This window comes from Panthera pardus, unplaced genomic scaffold (assembly GCF_024362965.1).
Source record: "Panthera pardus isolate Hobbes unplaced genomic scaffold, ASM2436296v1 HiC_scaffold_22, whole genome shotgun sequence".
In the NCBI taxonomy this organism is placed as follows: Eukaryota; Metazoa; Chordata; class Mammalia; order Carnivora; family Felidae; genus Panthera; species Panthera pardus.
This window is the reverse complement of record NW_026526788.1, coordinates 55,196,865-55,215,932: the sequence shown is the minus strand read 5'-3', so window position 1 is coordinate 55,215,932 and position 19,068 is coordinate 55,196,865. Positions and strand designations below refer to the sequence as shown.

Here is a 19,068-nt window from a genome sequence, read left to right as displayed (position 1 = left end):
CTTTTTAGTTTATTTTTAACTGACACGTGGTGAAGGTTAAGTGCTTAGAATCTGAAGTACAAACACTGAGCATCCAGGAATGCAGGGATTTGTTGTTCTGCTTTTCTTTACAAAATGTCCTTTGTCTGCAAGCACACTGCCTTCACCTCCAGAATTTTCTATGTGTTTCAGCCACTCATGTGGTGCTCACTGTATACCTGAGTTGTATGCACACGTAGGGTTGGGAAATTTAGAGTCTGAGAGGGTCTTTTTACTTATGAGCTCCAAACAATTGGACACTTTCTTTTTTTATCATTAGGAAGGTAGTAATCGTTACTGCTAAGACTTACTGCCTCATACAGACAGGGCAAATAGTGTTTGAAAAATCATTTCATATGCTGGTGTCAGTTACTTGGTACTGAGTGCCTGAGGGGGCTATGTTGAGAATTGTGAGACCACAAAGAATGCTATGACTAACTAGTGATGTTTGCCTTGAGTACAGAATAGGGACACGGGGGCCGATGTATATATTTGCTGTTCTTGGTCTAACTGAAAACCATATATGTTCAATTACATATAAAAAGAATCATTTTGCTTCAAATATAAATGGAAAGAAAGTCATTTTTGGGTAACTTCACTTACGGTAGTGTGCAATGCCTCCATCACGCCAGGGCTGCTGGGTCCAGTGTGGACACGATGGACTTGCTTGCATGGGCCCTAATCCCTGACCCTTACTGCCCCTGTCAGCCCAGTATGGGGAGGAAGTTTGTGACAGGCTGACTGTGCTGATGCTTGCTTCCATCTGTAGGAGGCAGAATAGAGCCCCTAAATCTGTGAATGGGCTAGACGATCTGGCAAAGGAGAATGAAAGTTGTAGATGGAATTAAGGTTGCTAATGTCCTGGATTATTGGGGTGGATCCTTAAAAGTAGAAGAAAGAGGAGCGCCTGGGTTGGCTCAGTTGGTTAAGCATCCGACTTCAGCTCAGGTCATGATCTCATGGCTCGTGAGTTCAAGCCCCGCGTTGGGCTAAGAGCTCAGAGGCTGAAGCCTGCTTCGGATTCTGTGTCTCCCTGTCTCTCTCTGCCCCTCCCCTGCTCACACTCTGTGTGTGTGTCTCTCTCTCTCAGAAATAAATAAACATTAAACATTTTTTTTTTTTAAAGTAGAAGAAAGAATCAGAAAACAGACCAGAGATGGCTCCATGAGAAGGACTCAATTCAGCTAAGTTCACTGCCTGACATTGCTGGCCTCAAATATAGAGGAAGAGAGCTTAGTGCCAAGGAATGCACGTAGCATCTAGAATTTGGAAAGGGCAAAGAGACAGATCTTCCCCTAGAGCTCCTGGAAAAGAAGGCGGTCCTCTCAAAATTTTTAGCCCAGTGAGACTCTTTTCAGATTTTCAAACTACAGAACTATAAGGCAATAAATTTATGTTGTTTTTAGCCACTAAGTTTGGGATAATTTTTTACAGCACAATAAAATATGAATACACTATCTAGGTTGCTTCAATATAATAATAGTATCCATTAATATTAGTGCTGGGCACTATTGCTAAACATTTTATAAGCATTGTCTCCATTGGCCCCTACAGTTTTCTTATTTATCTCCACTTTATAAATAGAGCTATACAAGCTTAGTGATATCAGGTGTCTTTCCCAAGGACATAGAGCCAGTCAGAGCCAGGGCTTGAACCCAGTTCTCCAGGATACCAAAGTCCACGCAGGTAACTGCCACCTTCGACCATGATGTCCACCTGCACTGGTCGCTCAGTGACTGGTGTCCTCGCCTCTGTTGCTTGCCTGGCTTCAGTGGCAGCCTTTCTCTGACTTACGATTGTCCACTGAATGTCCCCTCAATTAAATTGAGTTCTTTTTAATTTTTTTTGATGTTTATTTATTTTTGAAGGAAAGAGAGACAGAGCGTGAGGGGGAAGGGACAGAGAGAGAGGGAGACACAGAATCTGAAGCAGGCTCCAGGCTCTGAGCTGTCAGCTCAGAGCCCGACGCGGGGCTCGAACTCATAAACCATGAGATCATGACCTGAGCCAAAGTCGGATGCTTAACCGACTGAGCCACCCAGGCGCCCCTAAATTGAGTTCTTTTTAAAAAACTGGTCTCTGCTTAGGACATTAGCCTGGATATAGAATTTAATAATAAAGACCACAGTAATGATAGTCCTAGTAACAGTAATACTAATAGTAATAGCAGTTAGCATTATTTAGCACTTTCTCTGAGCTAGGCACTCTGCTAAGCAGTTGGCCAGCTTCTTATTTAATACTCATGGCAAACCTATGAGATACATACTGCTACCATCACCATGTTACAGACAAGTAAAGAGAAGCTGAGAGGATTCAAACAACTTGACCCAAGATAATTGTGAGTGAAGTTAATGTAATAGCTATCGTTTCCCCTTTTGCTAGAGAATTTGACCTTTGGTTGACTTCCCAGCTGTTACCCTGGTAACCTGATAAGAGTCAAATGTCAACTGTGTTTCTAGGCAACATATGCCTATGATAAAAATGACCCCTAATTGGTTGGTAAATTGCATCTGGAACTGGGAGGAGCTATATGTGGACTATAAGTACCTGAAAGGGGCAGCACACTCTGGGCTTCCCTGAGAGCATTGACTCTGAAATGCTCATGGGGACCCCTGGAAGGATGGCTTAGGGGTTGCCACGAGACATACCGCTCCTGTGGGCCATGAGGCTTTTCACTCCGTGGGGGGGGCCCTCCACCTGCCTGACCTGGGTCTTGTCTCCTTGCACATGAGCTACTGGACTGGCACAAAGACTGCTCTTGAGGAAGGATGCCACCTGGCAGTGTCCTCCTAGCCTGTGTCCTACATTCTCCTGAACAGACCATCCATCCTGCATAGATGACCATGGTCATCTTGTGAGCCTGAACAATCAGGTGGATCTAAGAAGTCTGTCTGGTGTCAGACCCGTGGGTGTTGTAGTCCTCCAGCCAGGAATAGAAGAATCAAAATTGGGACTTACGCATTTTGATGCTAGGACAGCTCAAGGAGGAGAAATAACTCTACTAAGAAACCACAGGACTGATAGTTAGCAGATCTGGTCAAGACGTGATTACAAAGTAAAAAGATATGTTTGTCATTGGTGGCTCATTTAACCCCACGTTGGTCATAATTCCCAATGTGTATGGCTCACAGGTGTCACTGGAAGGTGATTTGGTGGCATTGGGGGACAGGGAAGGGTCAGTGTAGGTCATTCCTGGGGATTGTGCTTCTGTAATTTTCCCATTGCATTTCCTCCTCTGCTTTTCAAATCTTTTCCCCTCTTCCATCTCCTTCTCCTTTTTTTTAAAAAAAACTTTTCATTTTGAACTACCTGAGAAAAGTTGCAAAAATGCTAGTTCTCCTGTATACCTTTCATCTAGATTTCCTTGATATCAGTGTCTTGTACAACTGAAGCATAGTTAGTAAAGCCAGATTAACATTGGTGCAATACCACCAAGTGACCTCTAGGCCTTGTTCAGCTTTTCCCCTGTAGGTAGGATGCTAGATGCTGATGGGGTCTTAGATGCTGAGCCTACAGAGGATTCCACAATGCATGTAGTTATTTCTCCCTAGTCTCTCCCAATTTTTTTTTGAAGATTTTATTTTTAAGTAATCTCTGCACCCAACACGGGGCTCAAATTCACAATCCCAACATCAAAAGTTGCATGCTCCACTGACTGAACCAGCTAGGTGCCCCATAGTTTCTTCCAATTTGTAAAAGTCCCTCAGTCATTCCTTGACTTAAGCACTGATCAGTTATTTTATAGATTGCTCCTCAGTTTGGTTTGTCATGTTTTCTGTGATTGGACTGAGGTGGTAACTTTTTGGCAAGAATACCATAGAAATGGTGTTGTGTCCTCCTCAGTGCACTGTATCAAGGGATCCTGATATTGATATGTCTTATTTCTAGTGCTCATTCTTTTTTTTTTTTTTTTTTTTAATTCTTTAACCCACAAAACCCCAGCATATTAAGACAACATATTAAGACCCCCTTGGTTACCAGGGGCAGCTGCCTGCATTCTTAGTATGTTAGCACTCCAGGGCCAGCCAGGGCCGCTCTTGCCGCTCCCTGTTTCTTCCACATTTTATTTTTCTAATACTCTTTGTAGCTTCTTTAACTGTGCATCTACCTCTTGGACCTGAAAATCAGTTCTCTCAAATTGACCTTTGTTAGTGAAAATAGCTAGGCTGTTTTATGACCCATTTACCATTGTCAACAGGGGTGACTGACTGAAACTTGCACCCTGGCATTGCCTGCCTGGGAGATTTGGTTACTGGTGATTGAAATCCTCCTGGCGCTGCTCTGCCCAGCTTCTTGGAGATGCTGGAACCTGAGGGGGATGTGATTTCCTGGAGGGTATAGCACCGGACCTGTGAAATTTCTCCCTCCCCTCATCTCTAGGAGTGTTTGATTCAAGCAAGTCTTTACTTTGGGGTATATTCCTCTGTGCTTTACTGTTGTTTAAATGAGGGGTTTCAAAAGTTGGCTGGGTCAGGGTCAGGTGGCTTGTGGGGGGTGAGGTATGTGGTGTGGGTGTTTAGAGGGAGATTAATACAGGGTATTCATCAGATAGGGGAGGGTCCTGCTCCTGGCAAGGCACACATCTGTAGAAAACACCTTTCTTTCCAATTTTCTACCTCTATGGGGAAAGTGTTCCATAAAACCACAGCTAAGTGAGGGGCACCTGGGTGGCTCAGTTGGTTGAGTGTCTGCCTCATGAATTTTGCTTAGGTCATGATCTTGCAGTTCTGTGGGTTTGAGCCCTATGTTGGGCGCCACACTGTGCAGAGCCTGCTTGGGATTCTCTCTCTCCCTCTCTCTCTCTCTCTCTCTCTCTGCTCCTTCCCTGCTCATGCACACGCTCTCTCAAAATATATAAACTTAAAAAAGAAAACAATAAACAACACTGCTAAGTGAATTGAACAGGAAATCTCAAATAAGTGGAATTTTTCTGGTCTTGAATTTAAAAAAAATATGTGAAATTTTTGGATTTGGATACATGAAATTGGACAGAGACAGAGTGTGAGCACGGGAGGGGCAGAGAGAAAGGGAGACACAGAATCCAAAGCAGGCACCAGGCTCTGAGCTGTCGGCAAAGAGCCCTGTGCAGGGCTCGAACTCACAAGCTATCAGATCACGACCTGAGTCGAAGTCGGATGCTTAACTGACTGAGCCACCCAGGCACCTCAGAAATTTAATTTTTAAAATTAAAACACCTCTAGGTATGTTTCAGGATCAGTTCAGTCTCCCTAATCTCTGCAGTTTATAGAATTCAGCGGTGACAGGAGAGATTCCTCATTTGGAACCGTAGGGCTTTGGACTAGAGTATCAAGGCATATTATGGTCAGTGTAATGTCTCCACTGTGTAAGGAAAGAATAAACTGACAAGGCAGAAAAAAGTAGTTGGTTTTTCTTCTTTTTTGGATAATATTTAAGGTAACACAAACATAATCCAAGCCCCGTATTTCTTTATATTATTTTTTTCAATAGCCTTAAAAACTAAACTATAAAAGGGTGAACAGTGTAATATCTTTCTCCATTCCTGTCCCTCATCTTTTTTGTCCAAGTGATTTTAATTTCTTACATCTATGTCCAATGCTTCTTTTTGCATATATAAGCAAATATAAAAATAGAACCTTATTCTCCCCTTTTTTGGGGCAATTGATACTATATTGATTTTTTTTAATGTTGTATTTGTTAAAGATTCTGATTCATCAATACACTTCTATGTATTTCTTTTTTCTTTCTTTTTTAATTGTCTCAGGGTTTTTTTTAATTACATATTATAGCACCCTATGAATCCCTTCTGGAATCCAATTTTCCTCCCTCCTTCTCCAGAAGTAACCATTACCATGAATTCAACATTTATACTTCCCAGCATGTGATGTTGTTTTATAGGCCTTAAAACGTTATATACACAATATGCCACCGAAAATACTGAAAAGTCTGCAATTTTTTCATTCAATGTAATTTTTTTTGTTTATGGTCACAAAACTTATATTTTGATTGTCAAAGGATTATTGAAGTTTGAAACAAGGTCCAGTAAGAGCTATGCTATGTAATAATGTAATATCTGGTCCCTGGAAAGTTTGAAATCAGTCATTTTTTGTATTTAAAAAAATCACGTAATCTGGGAATTGCAGGTGAGCCACAATTTATTTTTTAATAACCTGAAATTATTTTTGCTTTGAAAATCTAATTGTACATAGTTGATCATATCTACCTAGATCTTTTGAAAAAAAAAAGTGTTAATAAGATTTTTCTCCTTCATGAAAGCCATACAAGTCACCGTGGGATAATTTGGAAGACAAAGAAAAGTATAAGATAGAAAATAAAATGTTCATAATCTGTACTACTTTAGAAATAGCCACTATATGCATTTTCATGTATTTCTTTCCAGTCTTTTTTTCTATGTATATACAAATATTTTGTTTCAAAACTAGGGTAATGTCATATGAAGTTTATCATCTTTATCATTACTTCATGACCATAACCTTTTTTCAGTGAATATTCTAGTTGCATAGAAGTCTTCATACAAACTCACCAGGATGTATTCAGCTGATCCCCAAAGATTACAGTAGTAAGGAAATGGCATATGTGTGTATATTGATTAAATTCAAACCACTTTTTCTCAAAGTATACTATTCAACTTCAAACTATGTATTTTGCCTAAGCAAATAAGTACTCAATAATTGTATGATAAGAATTACTAAGTGAAATCTCTTGATAATATCAAAGCTCTATTTTTAATACAAGGCTGAAATTTTGCTCCCAAAAGCATACTTCAGAGTTGTAAAGTAATATGTTGCTTACTTGGGTTAGACTAGAAGCTGCTGTGGTAACTGAATGGTTTTCACACAGAGTTTTGGTCTTTATGGGTCTTTATGTTTAAAAGTGAAAAACAAAGGTCAATATGCTTCTTCCTTATAAATAATTCCATTAGTAACCTAGAACTAGGGTTCTTCTTGTTAAGTTGTTGAATTGGTCCTATTATGTTGTTGAGGTGGCACTATATTGATAAAACTGGCTCCAATATGTTCTTTGTAACTGTTACATACTGTTCCATTGTTTGAGTAAACCACAGTTTTATCTATTCTTTATTGTTTTTGCTTCTAGTTGTTTTTTGGCTGTCATAAACAATGCTATGGTTATACATTTAAAAATTAAGCCTGGAGTGCCTGGATGGCTCAGTCGGTTAAGCGTCCAACTTCTGCTCAGGTCATGATCTCATGGTTTGTGGGTTTGAGCCCCACAAAGGGCTCTGTGCTGACAGCTCAGAGCCTAGAGCCTGCTTTGGATTTTATGTCTTCCTCTCTCTCTCTGCCCCTCTGTCGCTTGACCTCTGTCTCTCTCTCTCTCTTTCTCTCTCTCAAAAGTAAATATACATTTAAAAAAAATAAAAATTAAACCCATTATTTCAAATGCAAATAAGCATAATATCTATACCTTTTGAGTCCTGTGGTCCAGGAAAGGGCCTGAGAGTTGTGAATGTTGCCCTCTATCATACCTCACACTTACAAGGGGGGGGGGGGGGGCCTTATTTTTTTTATGTTTATTTATTTATATTTGAGAGAGAGAGAGTATATGAGTGAGCATGTGTGTGAGCAGGGGAGGGGCAAAGAGAGGGAGAGAGAGAATCCCAAGTAGGCTCTGTGCTGCCTGCTGAGCTGAAATCCAGAGCTGGACCCTTAACCTGCTTAAGCTTAACTGACTGAGCCACCCAGGTACCCCACAGGGGTCCTTATTAAGTAGATAGATAGTTGGATGAGTGGATGGATGCCTGAATCCATGGAAGCATGGATGCATGGGTGGGAAGGTAGATGGATTAATGAATTCTTGAATCTCTTGGTTCAAGATCTCTTGATTCCTCAAACCTTATACATCCATCTGTAAAGTCTCCTTGCCTGTGTGGAAGAACAACAAATAAACTCTTAGTCTCCTTTTCTTCTAGATGTTGAAATGCTTCAGGCCAGTACATCTAATCCAATCCCTGGAGATGGTTTCCCTCGGGCTACTAAGGACTCTATGATCCGCAAGTTTTTGGAAGGTAATTTGTAGCTGTGAGCAGGGAAGCAAAAAGAGGGAAAGAAAAATAAATGTAAGATGTTCCCTGGTTCCATATGATGGTTGATGCATTAAAGGAATGGGCTGCCATATACTTGGTGTATGGCATGATTAAAGGCACTCCGTCGCCGTGAGCTCCCCCATCAGGTTGTTACAGGTAGGCCAGAAGTTCCCACCACTGGAGTCACTCATTCAGGTTAAACAAGCTGCCTTCAACAAGACCTGTTTTTAAATGCATATGTTTATTTTTATTTAACCAAAGTTTATTGACTACTGACTATGAGCAAAGTGCTACTCTGGATGTTGGGCTGGGGGACAAGGAGAAAAATAAGATGTGACCAGTGCTCTCAAGCGATGACTTTCTGGTGAAGGAGGAGAACATGGAGGAATATACACAAACATTGTTTTGCTTTGTTTTTTAATGTTTATTTATTTTTGAGAGAGAGAGAAAGAGTGTAAGCAGGGGTGGGGGAGGGGCAGAGAGAGAGGGAGACACAGAACTCAAAGCAGGCTCCAGGCTTCCCACTGTCAGCACAGAGCCTGATGTGGGGCTCGAACTCACGAACTGTGAGATCATGACCAGAGCCAAAAGTTGGACATTTAACCGACTGAGCCACACAGGTGCCCCACACAAACATCGTTAAGTTGAGCCTGTGTTGCATCATGGTTAAGAACATAAACTATGATCTGTATTTTGTTCCTCCTTCACTTAGCTGGACAAGCTCTCAACTCCTCTGTCTCCGCTTCCTCAGGTGAATGTTGGGAGAATTGAATGAGTTATTGTGCAGTGGGCGTCAGAGCAGGGCTGGGCACAGAGCAAGTGATAAAAGTTTATGATGATTGTTGTTGTTGTTGTCATTATTATTATTATTGAAGGTCAGAGATGGAGGGTGTTAAATTATGTGGTTAATTCCTTCACTCTGTCCAATCATTTATAATTAATGGGCGGGGAGGTCTGCTGATGAAGTAGGCATAGGAAGCAGAATGCTAAGAGGATGGGATTCAGGGTGGGAGAAGTAGTTTTGACAGTGAAGAAGAAAGGAGAGTTCTGTGTAGTGGTAGATAAACCGTAGCCTGTCCAGCTGCCTGTTTTTGTAAATAAAGTTTTATCCGCACACTTTGCAGCCATTCATTTAGTATTGTCTCTAGCTGCTTTCACACTATAAAAGCAGGATTGCGTGCTTGTGTGTGTACTCACACGGGGGCAGGCACTGTGGGGATCACTGTCACTGGTAGGGTAGCCAGCAGCTCTCTCAGGACACCTCATTTTGTTAACATCATACGAGCCTCTCCAGAATTTCATCATGTCCTTGTGTTTAAAGATGAACAGATGGGAACTTCTCCGCTAACTGGGAAGTTTCTCAAGGGCAGAGCCTTGGAACTCTGAGCCCCTGGATGAGCTGGGACTCTCTGGTCAGTTAGTCCTCTGGATCCAGGACACAGGGAAGCCAAGAGTAGTCTCCTTGCAGCTCAGAAAAGATGCAACTAAAAATTTTCCATTAAGTCACTGGACTGGAAATTCTGCAGGAAGAAGGCCTAAGCTTTAGTCATTCCTGTATCTCAGACGGGACTTTAATAAAGATTTGTTGACTGAATGGTGCTAGGGAAAAGAAGGAAGTGAAAGAACACCTACTATGTGTAGGCACTGAGCTGGGTGCTTTTCCTCACAGTACTCCTGTGAGCAGGTCTCAGAAGGAAATCAAGCTCAGAGAGGTTGTATAACATGGCTGAGGTCACCACAGCTCACGTATATGATTGGCGGATCACATACAAAAGTCTGCTGAGATTCTTGAAGCCAAGGGGACGCTGTACTTGGGTTCCAGCAGAGAACATTGCACCCTGTCACCAGGAAGGGGGCAGTGAAAACATGGTGGCTCTGGGTCTCCAGGGACAGAGGGGGAGAGGCAGGCTTCTGTCCTCTATCTTTCGTGGGGGCAAAGGTTGTAAAAAAGCAGTAGAGCATGGAGGTTAAGAGCAAAAGTTCTGGAGCCAGCTTTCCTGGATGCCAGTCTGGCTGTAAGTAACTTTGGGCAAGTTATTTAAATGCCCAAGGACCCAGTTTCTTCATTTGCAAAATGAGAATAATGATTGTAGTTATTGCACAATGTCGTTACATAATCAAAGGAGATAATGTGGGTAATATTCTTGGAACAGTCCTTGGCACAGAGGAAGTCCACGGGAAGGATTTGCTGTAGTCACTTGGATGCTGGGGATGAGGATGCTGGGGCCATTGGTGGTGAGGACTCCTGGCCACTCTCACACTGCTTCCCCAGCACCAGGGGGTGGTTCTAAGGGTCCTTTGGCTTTGGGGGCTATGTTCCTTTTTCCCTAGTTCTAATGGGATGAATAACTGAATCCTAGCAATAAAATTAAGCTGATAGAGCCTAGTGCTCACTCCCTTTTGCTACCATGATGGGTGGCAAATGAAGGTGACATCAGTGTTTCTCAGTTGCTTTGCCTGCAGTGATCCCTTAGCAGATCATAAAAGAGATACTGTAGAGGAAAGATCTTTGCCAAAGGGCAGTACTGTACAAATAAGCTATGGTCCCGCTCTCTGCTCTTACGACCGTCGGTCATCCAGTTCATTTGGCCACTGCTTTCAGACACCTTTGTCTGTGTTTCTAGGTAACAGCATGGGGATGGGCAGTCCGGAGAGGGACCTGCACCCTGGTGGTCAGGCAGAAGATGTTTATCACACAGTGGATAATGATGAGGCCTTTTCCGTGGACCTGGCCAACAGGCCCCCCATCCCAGTGCCCAGGCCGGAGGCCAGTGCTCCTGGCACTCACTACCTGCCTGACAATGAACCATACATTTCTAAAGGCAAGTATGGCAGGGAATGGTGCTCAGCAGGGTCTTCAGGGCTTCTCAGCAGGAATTCCCTGGTTCCTCCTAACTTCTAAACCATTGCTCAGAGACTGTCTGCTTTTGAATGGTATCTAACCAGTGCCAGGAGATGGGGTTAGAGCTCAGGGCATATTTTGGAGCTGGACCATGGACAAAGATCAGATTCAGTTCTGGCATTCCTGGAAGCATTCATATGCAGTACGAAGACGGAGGTAAACAAGATTTCCCTCTCCTCCAAATGGCCAGAACCCTGGTACATTTTTATCTCCTGAAACTATTATTATTATTATTATTATTATTATTATTATTATTTAAGAGCTAACATTTATTGAAATCTACCAACAGTACTCCATCTGGAACGTGTCATTTAATCTTTACAGTAATCTGTTAGGTAAGGGCTGTTATCATCCCCATTGTACAGATGAGGAAAAGGAGACTTACAGAGGTCACTCTATTACCACATAGCAGAGCCAGGATTTGAACTCAAGGAATCCAACTCCACAATTCTGGCTTTCAGCCCCTAGGCCAGGCTATCTACCTGCCTACACTAATACAAACTGGTGACCACTATCTTCATAGTGATCCCTAGGACATCAGTTAGATGCTGATGCATTATCAGTTTCACCCTCTTTCAGGACCCCATTGTATTGATATGATTACAAATACTGTAAGAGCTAAGAATTGCCAGATCTGTGTGCCTGACATCCATTCCATTTTTAATAGTATAAGAAAGTTGTAAAACGTGTGGCAAAAGGAGATCACAAATTGGAGAAGGTAGCCCTCAACCAGAGCCCAGGTATAGGATGCCCAGTTAAGCATGAACTTCAGACAGAAAGCAAACAATTTCTTAGTGTAAGTCCCAAAATTGCACTCTCTTTTTGGTTTTGATTTGTTAAGCCTGGCAACCCTAAGCCGGGTAGAAATGCAGTTGAGGGACATCATGTTTGGCCAAGTGCTCTACGTGCTTTGCCATTCCCCTGGGTAACATGTCCTTCGGCCTGTGTCACAGACACTATTGGTACCCTGGCCACATCCCCCTACCTCTTTACATTTCTGTGCCCACTGGCTGGACCCTGCCTGTTAGGACCCGTGTCTCTTAGTCTCACCACTTTCTCTGGCAGCCAGAGTCTCCCCTGCCATTTTGCAAGTCAGATTGGAAGAGCTGGGGGATGAACACTCCTGAGCCCTCATCCAGTGACAGATGGGTTGATGGCTGAGTGAGTACCCCAGCGTACTTGCCCTTCTGCTGGGAGAACTCTGAGGTGCGTGTTCTACATTGCTTTCCAGAGCTCTCCAGCTTGCCCACCCTGGTAACTTACTGGACACCCACCATGTTCTGCTTTATCCACTTCCTTGTCTCACCTCCTTCACCCCCCACATTGACTCCTTGCATCTGGATCCTTGTCTCCAGGACTGCTTCTAAGGGAACCCAAATGAAGAAGCATGCAAATATTGATAATTCCTAAATGGCAGGAGGGGAGGAGAGAGTGTCAGTGGCATGGCTCATTTTGGGGAGCTAGGACGGGGCACAGGTGATTCCTAAAGATCACTGAAGGACTTGCTAAGAAACTGGGGAAGCAAAGGAAAGGGAGAGGCAGGAGATGACAAAAAGGACCATGGTTTGGAGGCCAGAATCCCTGGGTTCATGTCCCAGCTCTTGCATTTTCCAACCGTACAGCCTAGGACATTAGGTCAGTCATTTCACTCTCTTTAGCTTTAGTTTCCTCATCTGTAAAATGGGTATCATAATAATACATGTATACATGGATGCACTATTGGTGGGGGTCTGTTGCTTATGAGTGACTTCATCTAAGTCCCTTTGGAGCTGTGCACACATTGTATCTGTTCCACTCTGAGTTCTGTCTTATGGCACTTGTTGGCATGCTAAGTGGCACTTCTTTTTACTCTCAAGTTTCAAGGTGTTCCACGGCTAGCTTCAGGTATTCTGGGATCCAGCTCACATCCTTGTTCACATTACCCTTTTCTTTAATGATCTTGTAAGTGCTGACCGTGTCCTCTGATTGGCTTTGTCTTTCTGCTTTTGAGACCTTGTCTGTTTGGGCTGTCTTCATTTCATAATCCCTCTAGCTTTAGCTCCTTATTTGCCTCCTGGAGTTTTGATTTACAGAACTGCAGACAGTGGTCCAAGGTGCGATCCATCCCTTATATTTTTGTACAAGATTTTGGTAATTTTCCTGGTAAATAAATAAAATATTGTAAAGCCCCTTAGAAAGAGATCTGATTTGACTTTTACCTAGAATATTCTTTATCTCATAGTTTTTGCAGAAAAAAGTCAAGAGCGGCCTGGGAATTTCTACATTTCCTCAGAGAGCATCAGGAAAGGTAAGCCACACGTCCACAGCTTCCTTTTGTATGACCCGGACTTCGGGGAGGTAGATGTGTTCATGCATGTTTCATTGAATTTCAGGTGTAACAGCTCCTTAGCATTGAGACAGAGAGAAGTCTAGGGGATACCTTAGGTGGTGCTGTACCAATGGGAGTGGGAGAGGAGAAGAGAGAAATTGGGGTACCTGAGAAGAGTGTACAAATTGATCATACTGAGGACATGAACACACGGGGAAGTGTCTGCGACAGCACACAAAAGTACAGCGTAAATACCGAGTTTGATGCCAACAGGATGAAAGTGGGTGGCCTGGCACCCAGGCTTTACCTAATGGCACAGCCCGATCATGTTATTTACTTACCCTATCTGTATTAGAAAACTATACTTTCATTCAACTTTTATTTAAGACATGTTTTGCTTGCCATTGGGTAACATTTTTCTTCCTTTTGAGGAAGTTTGAGGAGATCAGTACTCCTTTTTTCTTGATTAACTTCCTTCTGCTAAAGAGAGGCATTCAGTATTATCCCACTGATGATTCTTTTGAAAAGGAGATGTGAGGGGCACCTGGCTGGCTCAGTCAGTTAAGCTTCTGACTCTTGAACTCAGCTCACGTCATGATCTCAGGGTTCGTGGGTTTGAGCCCTGTATCAGGCTCTGCTCTAACAGTGTGGAGCATGCTTGGGATTCTCACTCTCTCACTGCCCCTCCCCTGATTTCTCTCTCTGTCTCTCTCTCTCTCAAAATAAATAAATAAATTTTTTTAAAAAATTGAAAAGAAAAGGAGACATGACACCATCTAAGCATTTGAAGGCATTCCAAGGATTTAGGTAGTAGGAGAGAGGCTTTGATGGCTTATGCGTTTTGCTTTCCCCCCAAAATCCCTCTTCCAACACAATTAAAGAGAGCCTTGAAGAAGGCAAATCTGGAAGAAAGCATTTTGGGTGTGTGTAGACAGACGAGTGAATGGGTGTTAAGAATGACAGATAAACTTTGAAGTCATCTCTCTTTGTCCATCTTGCTTTCTCTCTAAGTCACGGTGCTCAAATGGGGTCCTGCTGGAGAAATTTAGAATCTAAGATAGATCTCCATGAAATGAGCAGTAAAATTTCAAGTCCTCACAAGCCCCCAGTGACCGCATCACCTCTGCAAGTAGCTTGTTCTCCACAGAACTTAGTGGAGTCACAGCCTAGAGAAAGAGAGGGGTTGCCTTCTTATTTCCTTAGAATCTCCAGAGCAGAGAACCACAAATTTGTAATGTGGAGGAGAAGTTGGCACAGGAACAACCCAATGAGAGCTAGTTGGGACCCAGTCCTTAATGTATACCTGGTGACATTGGAGCTAGATCGTGGTTCCATTGGCATTCCAGTATTCTTGGGCATTTCATGACCTGGGTCCACAGCCATTGTGCCCATGCTGCTCAGAGGCAGGGAGAATAGGGAGGGATGGAGTGTGTTGGGAGAAGCAGCCTGCCTAGATTTTTCTGTATATTCTTTTCTGGGAGTGGATTTTAGTCTAATATAGTGGTTCTTGACTGGAGGCGATTTCTCCAGTCCTCCCAGAGGATACTTGGCAATATCTGGGATGTTTTTGGTTGTCACAGCTGAGGTAGGGGATGCTATTGGCATCTAGTGGATAGTGGTCAGGGGTGAGGCTAAATATCCTACAGTGTATGAGGCAACCCCCCACCCCCAACGAAGATGAACTATCCAGTCTAAGACATCAATGGTGTTTTAAGTTGAGAAATGCTGGTCAATGGCTTCTCAGTAATTCAGGCTTGAGGGATTCTGTTGATTCCAGTGGATGCTATTCATAAAATGCTTTCCTAAGATGTTGTGGCCTTGTCTATTTTAGTGTAATAGGCTTTGGAATTATTAGCTGCTTCCCTCTCTTTGATTCCATGTCATATGTCTCCCTTCTTAGTTCCACATGTAATTTTTCTTTTGAGACACGTCCTCTTGAGCCCATGACCAGCCACATTAACCCCCCTCCTCTGCCTGCCCTCCCCAGTTGGGGAGCTATCACACTGAGTTTTGCCATCCTTTCCAGAGCCTCTCGTCAGACCGTGGAGGGACAGGCCCCAGTCAAGTATATATGACCCTTTTGCTGGGATGAAAACACCAGGCCAGCGGCAGCTGATTACCCTCCAGGAGCAGGTGAAGCTGGGCATCGTCAATGTGGATGAGGCTGTGCTCCACTTCAAAGAGTGGCAGCTCAACCAGAAGAAGCGGTCCGAGTCCTTCCGCTTCCAGCAGGTAATCGGCTCTGTATGGTCTGTTTCATGTCTGTTTCTCCATTGAACAAAGTGGAGGGCAGGGTCCTATAACTGAGCACCTGGAGCCAGGCCTGATACTGGGTTTTTGAGTGTCATTGTGGATTGATGTGTATGTATATCTGTCACCTGTAGTCTGTAACCACACGGCTCCTTGGCCAAGAGCTGGATGGCTTTGCTGGTTGTCATGAGGCTAGAGATCAGGAACAAAGACATGACTGTAAACCCTGATTCTTCAGCTGCCACTTCCCTCTGCATATGGCCCTATACTTTTGCTTTCCAGCTTTTTTCTTTTCTGAGTCCCTCTTTCTACTCCTAGTGCCAAAACTCCCACAGAACAATCACACTTTTGAACTCAGAGAACTTGGACAGTTTCCAAGAAATATGATTAAGAGAACAAAACAAGTCTCAGACATGAAACCATGCAAGTTAAAGCACACTCACATACAAACTGTATTTCTATACGCATGTGTACCAATGCAGAGGCAAAGGTGAGGAAAGGCCACCCCATGGCCATCCGAAGGGTGGCCACTCAGAGACGGTGATCGGAGGACTGGGCTGTCAGAGGAGACTCTTGCTATTTATATATAAGAATCTATAACTCCATACATGTACTTCATATGTAATTTAAAGCGATGAGGAGAACTCAAACTTGACCTTAGGAAGCATATCCCTGGTCCAACTCCTTCATATTAAAAAGATGATGTTGATGGGGTGCCTTGGTGGCCCAGTCAGTTAAATGTTTGCCTTCGAGTCCAGTCATGATCTCACAGCCCCACATCAGGCTCTCTGCTGTAAGCATGGAGCCTGCTTCGGATCCTCTGTCCCCTTCTCTCTGCCCCTGCCCCACTCACACTCTCTCTCTCAAAAAAAAAAAATAAATAAATAAATAAATTTAAAAAAAAAAATAAATAAATAAATAAATAAATAAATGAAGTTTTAAAAAATAAATTAAAAAAAAAAAAAGAGGATGTTGAGCCTAGGGTGTTAGACATGTCCAGATCACTCACCTAGTAAGTGGAGGGAAAGGTAGGAACAGAGTCGTTGCTTTTTCTCTTCACCTCCCCACAGTACTTCCCAGAAGGTGTGTGTTCTAACGTCTGTCCTCAGAGGACCTGACACACCTGCTGTTGGGGGCGAGGGGGTGGGGTGGGGAGCAGCACCACCTAACACTGAGATGGGAGTCGTGTCTTCTTTGAGGGGGAGTCGGTGGCGACAAGTGGGGAAATGAGCCATCAGGCAGTAATTGTCCAGCTGTGCAGCAGTGTGTTGGATGGACCTGACCGCTTCTGCACTCATAGCATGCATGCGAGAGAAGTATCACCATTCCCATTTTACAGAACGCTGAGGCTCAGAGGGGCGGAGAGGCAGAGTCAGATTCAAATGAGCCCTTTCTCACACCAGAGCCTGTGCTCCCTTCACTATACTTTCTGCCTTGTTAGTGCTCCCTAAAACAGGGTCATCCACTCTGGTGGACTGCCTCCCTCCTCCTGGGGATCTGATGGCTGGGAAGGCACTCTTTAGTGCTGAGTATGGGAACCCAGGGTCCTCCGCATTCAGGAGCCCCAGAGGGCTGCAGTCCTGCTGGGACAGCCTGGCCCTGGGCAAACAATGGTTTTCTTTCTCCCAGCCAGGTCACGTGTCCACATAGCACAGTATTAAGAGCAGCCAGGACCCTAGGGCCAGGCAGTCTGAGTCACATCCTCATTCTGTCGCTTGGGGCTGGATGACCTTGGCCTCTCTGTGTGTCCGTTTCCCATCTCACATGTGAAGGGAGAACACTGGACAATGTAAACCATGTAAAGGACTTGGCATGCCTGGCACCCAATAAATGTATAACAAATGTTAGCTGTGTGTCTCTGTCTGTATCCAAGAGGCTTCTCCTGGTTGCATAAGCTTACCCGGAACTCTTGGGTGTGGCAGACAACTGGGGTTCATATTTGACATGGCAGAGAATCCATGGGATCCATGGGAGCTGACACTACTCTGTGCTCTGAGAGCCTCTTGGTACTTCCAGAGCATCCCCCGTCCAGCGACCAGTGGGCATGAAGACCATTCCTGGGCTGCCCCATCTTCCTTTTCCTCCATGCCACAGTCCACCCCTGTGTCTCCTTCCCTTCTCCTCCCATGAGTGGGCACTACCCAGGCTCCCGTTATGTTTTTCTCTGTGCAGGTGACTCTTGAGTCCATGTCTCCTTTCTCTTTTTTTTTTTTTTAATATATACCTTTATTTGTATTTCTCTATACTTCTCTTCCTCTTCCCTGACCCTGGAAGGGCACTGGATGAAGAGGGAAAGAAAAGACCATGATACCTTATCCAATGCAGATCACCAAGCCACATCTCAGACCACTTGGAGATTGAAAATTTTTTTAATTTTTTAAAATTCAAAGTTTATTATTTATTTTGATAGAAAGAGAGCACAAGTAGGAAAGGGGCAGAGAGAGAGGGGGAGAGAGAGAGAATCCCAAGCAGGCTTCTCACTCTCAGCACAGAGACTGATGCGGGTCTTGAACTCACAAACCATGAGATCATGACCTGAGCTGAAATCAAGAGTCAGACACTTAACCAACTGAGCCACCCAGGCACCCCCCAAATTTTTAAAGTTTATTTATATATTTTTGAGAGACAGAGCATGAGCAGGGGAAGGGCAGAGAGAGAGAGAGGGAGAGAGAGAATCCCAAGCAGGCTTCATGGCTCCACACTGTCATTGCAGAGCCCAACGGAGGGCTCGCCGTGTCTCTTTTCTCATTCCACCTTTCCAGCCACCAGCTGGGTGTGTCCCTCTGAGGTGCCCAAGACTCGCCTCATGTCCGGCAACAAACTGTACCTTGAGGCTGCTTCCTTTCCCCGGCTCCCTGCTTCTGTTCACTGCACTGTTATCTTCCAGACAGTGAGGCTAGACAGACATCTCTTAGGCTCTTCTTCCTCACTCCCTGTACCCAGTGAGCTTCATGTCATGCCTGGCCTTGCTCTGTGACATTCTTCCTCTTGCATCTGCTCCTTTCTTTCCATTCCCCCCATGCCAGCTTCTGTCACCTTCATCTAACCTAGCATTAGTTTCCAGGTGGGTCTCTTTTCTGCCAACTCCTTCTGCCTGCACTCTGTCAGACCTTAAAGCTGTAGCCAGCCCATACCTTCCAGTGTTCCCCTGGTGCTTCCTGGACCCAGCTCAGTCTCACCTATGGTCACAACCCAAACACCCCTCCCAGTCTGGCCTCCTGTAGCTCCTTCATGCGACCCTTCCAGATGTCTGGATGTTAGTCCCTGGAGCACTTTCTCTAGAATGTTCACACACTTTTGAGGTAGTTGTTATTGACTAAAATAGCAACAGGAGCGCCTGGGTGGCTCAGTTGGTTAAGCATCTGACTCTTGGTTTTGGCTCAGGTCATGGTCTCACAGTTCATGATCTCAGGTCATGATCTCACGGCTGACAGCACAGAGTCTGCTTGGGATTCTGTCTCCCTCTCCCTCTGCCCCTCCCCTACTTGCTCTCTATCTCTCTTTCAAGAATAAATAAAAATAAACTTTAAACAATTTTAAAAATAA

At 44.0% G+C, this 19,068-nt stretch overlaps 1 protein-coding gene across 1 annotated transcript in view; it reads left to right on the top strand.

The window, feature by feature from the left end:
* Positions 1 to 19,068, top strand: part of PIK3AP1 (phosphoinositide-3-kinase adaptor protein 1) — a 117,625-nt gene that overhangs the window by 77,408 nt on the left and 21,149 nt on the right. Inside the window, exons 9-12 of the mRNA XM_019458975.2 lie at positions 7,949 to 8,044; positions 10,687 to 10,884; positions 13,186 to 13,251; positions 15,299 to 15,504. Coding sequence (XP_019314520.2) covers positions 7,949 to 8,044; positions 10,687 to 10,884; positions 13,186 to 13,251; positions 15,299 to 15,504 — 566 coding nt within the window. The remainder of the gene's footprint in view (positions 1 to 7,948; positions 8,045 to 10,686; positions 10,885 to 13,185; positions 13,252 to 15,298; positions 15,505 to 19,068) is intronic.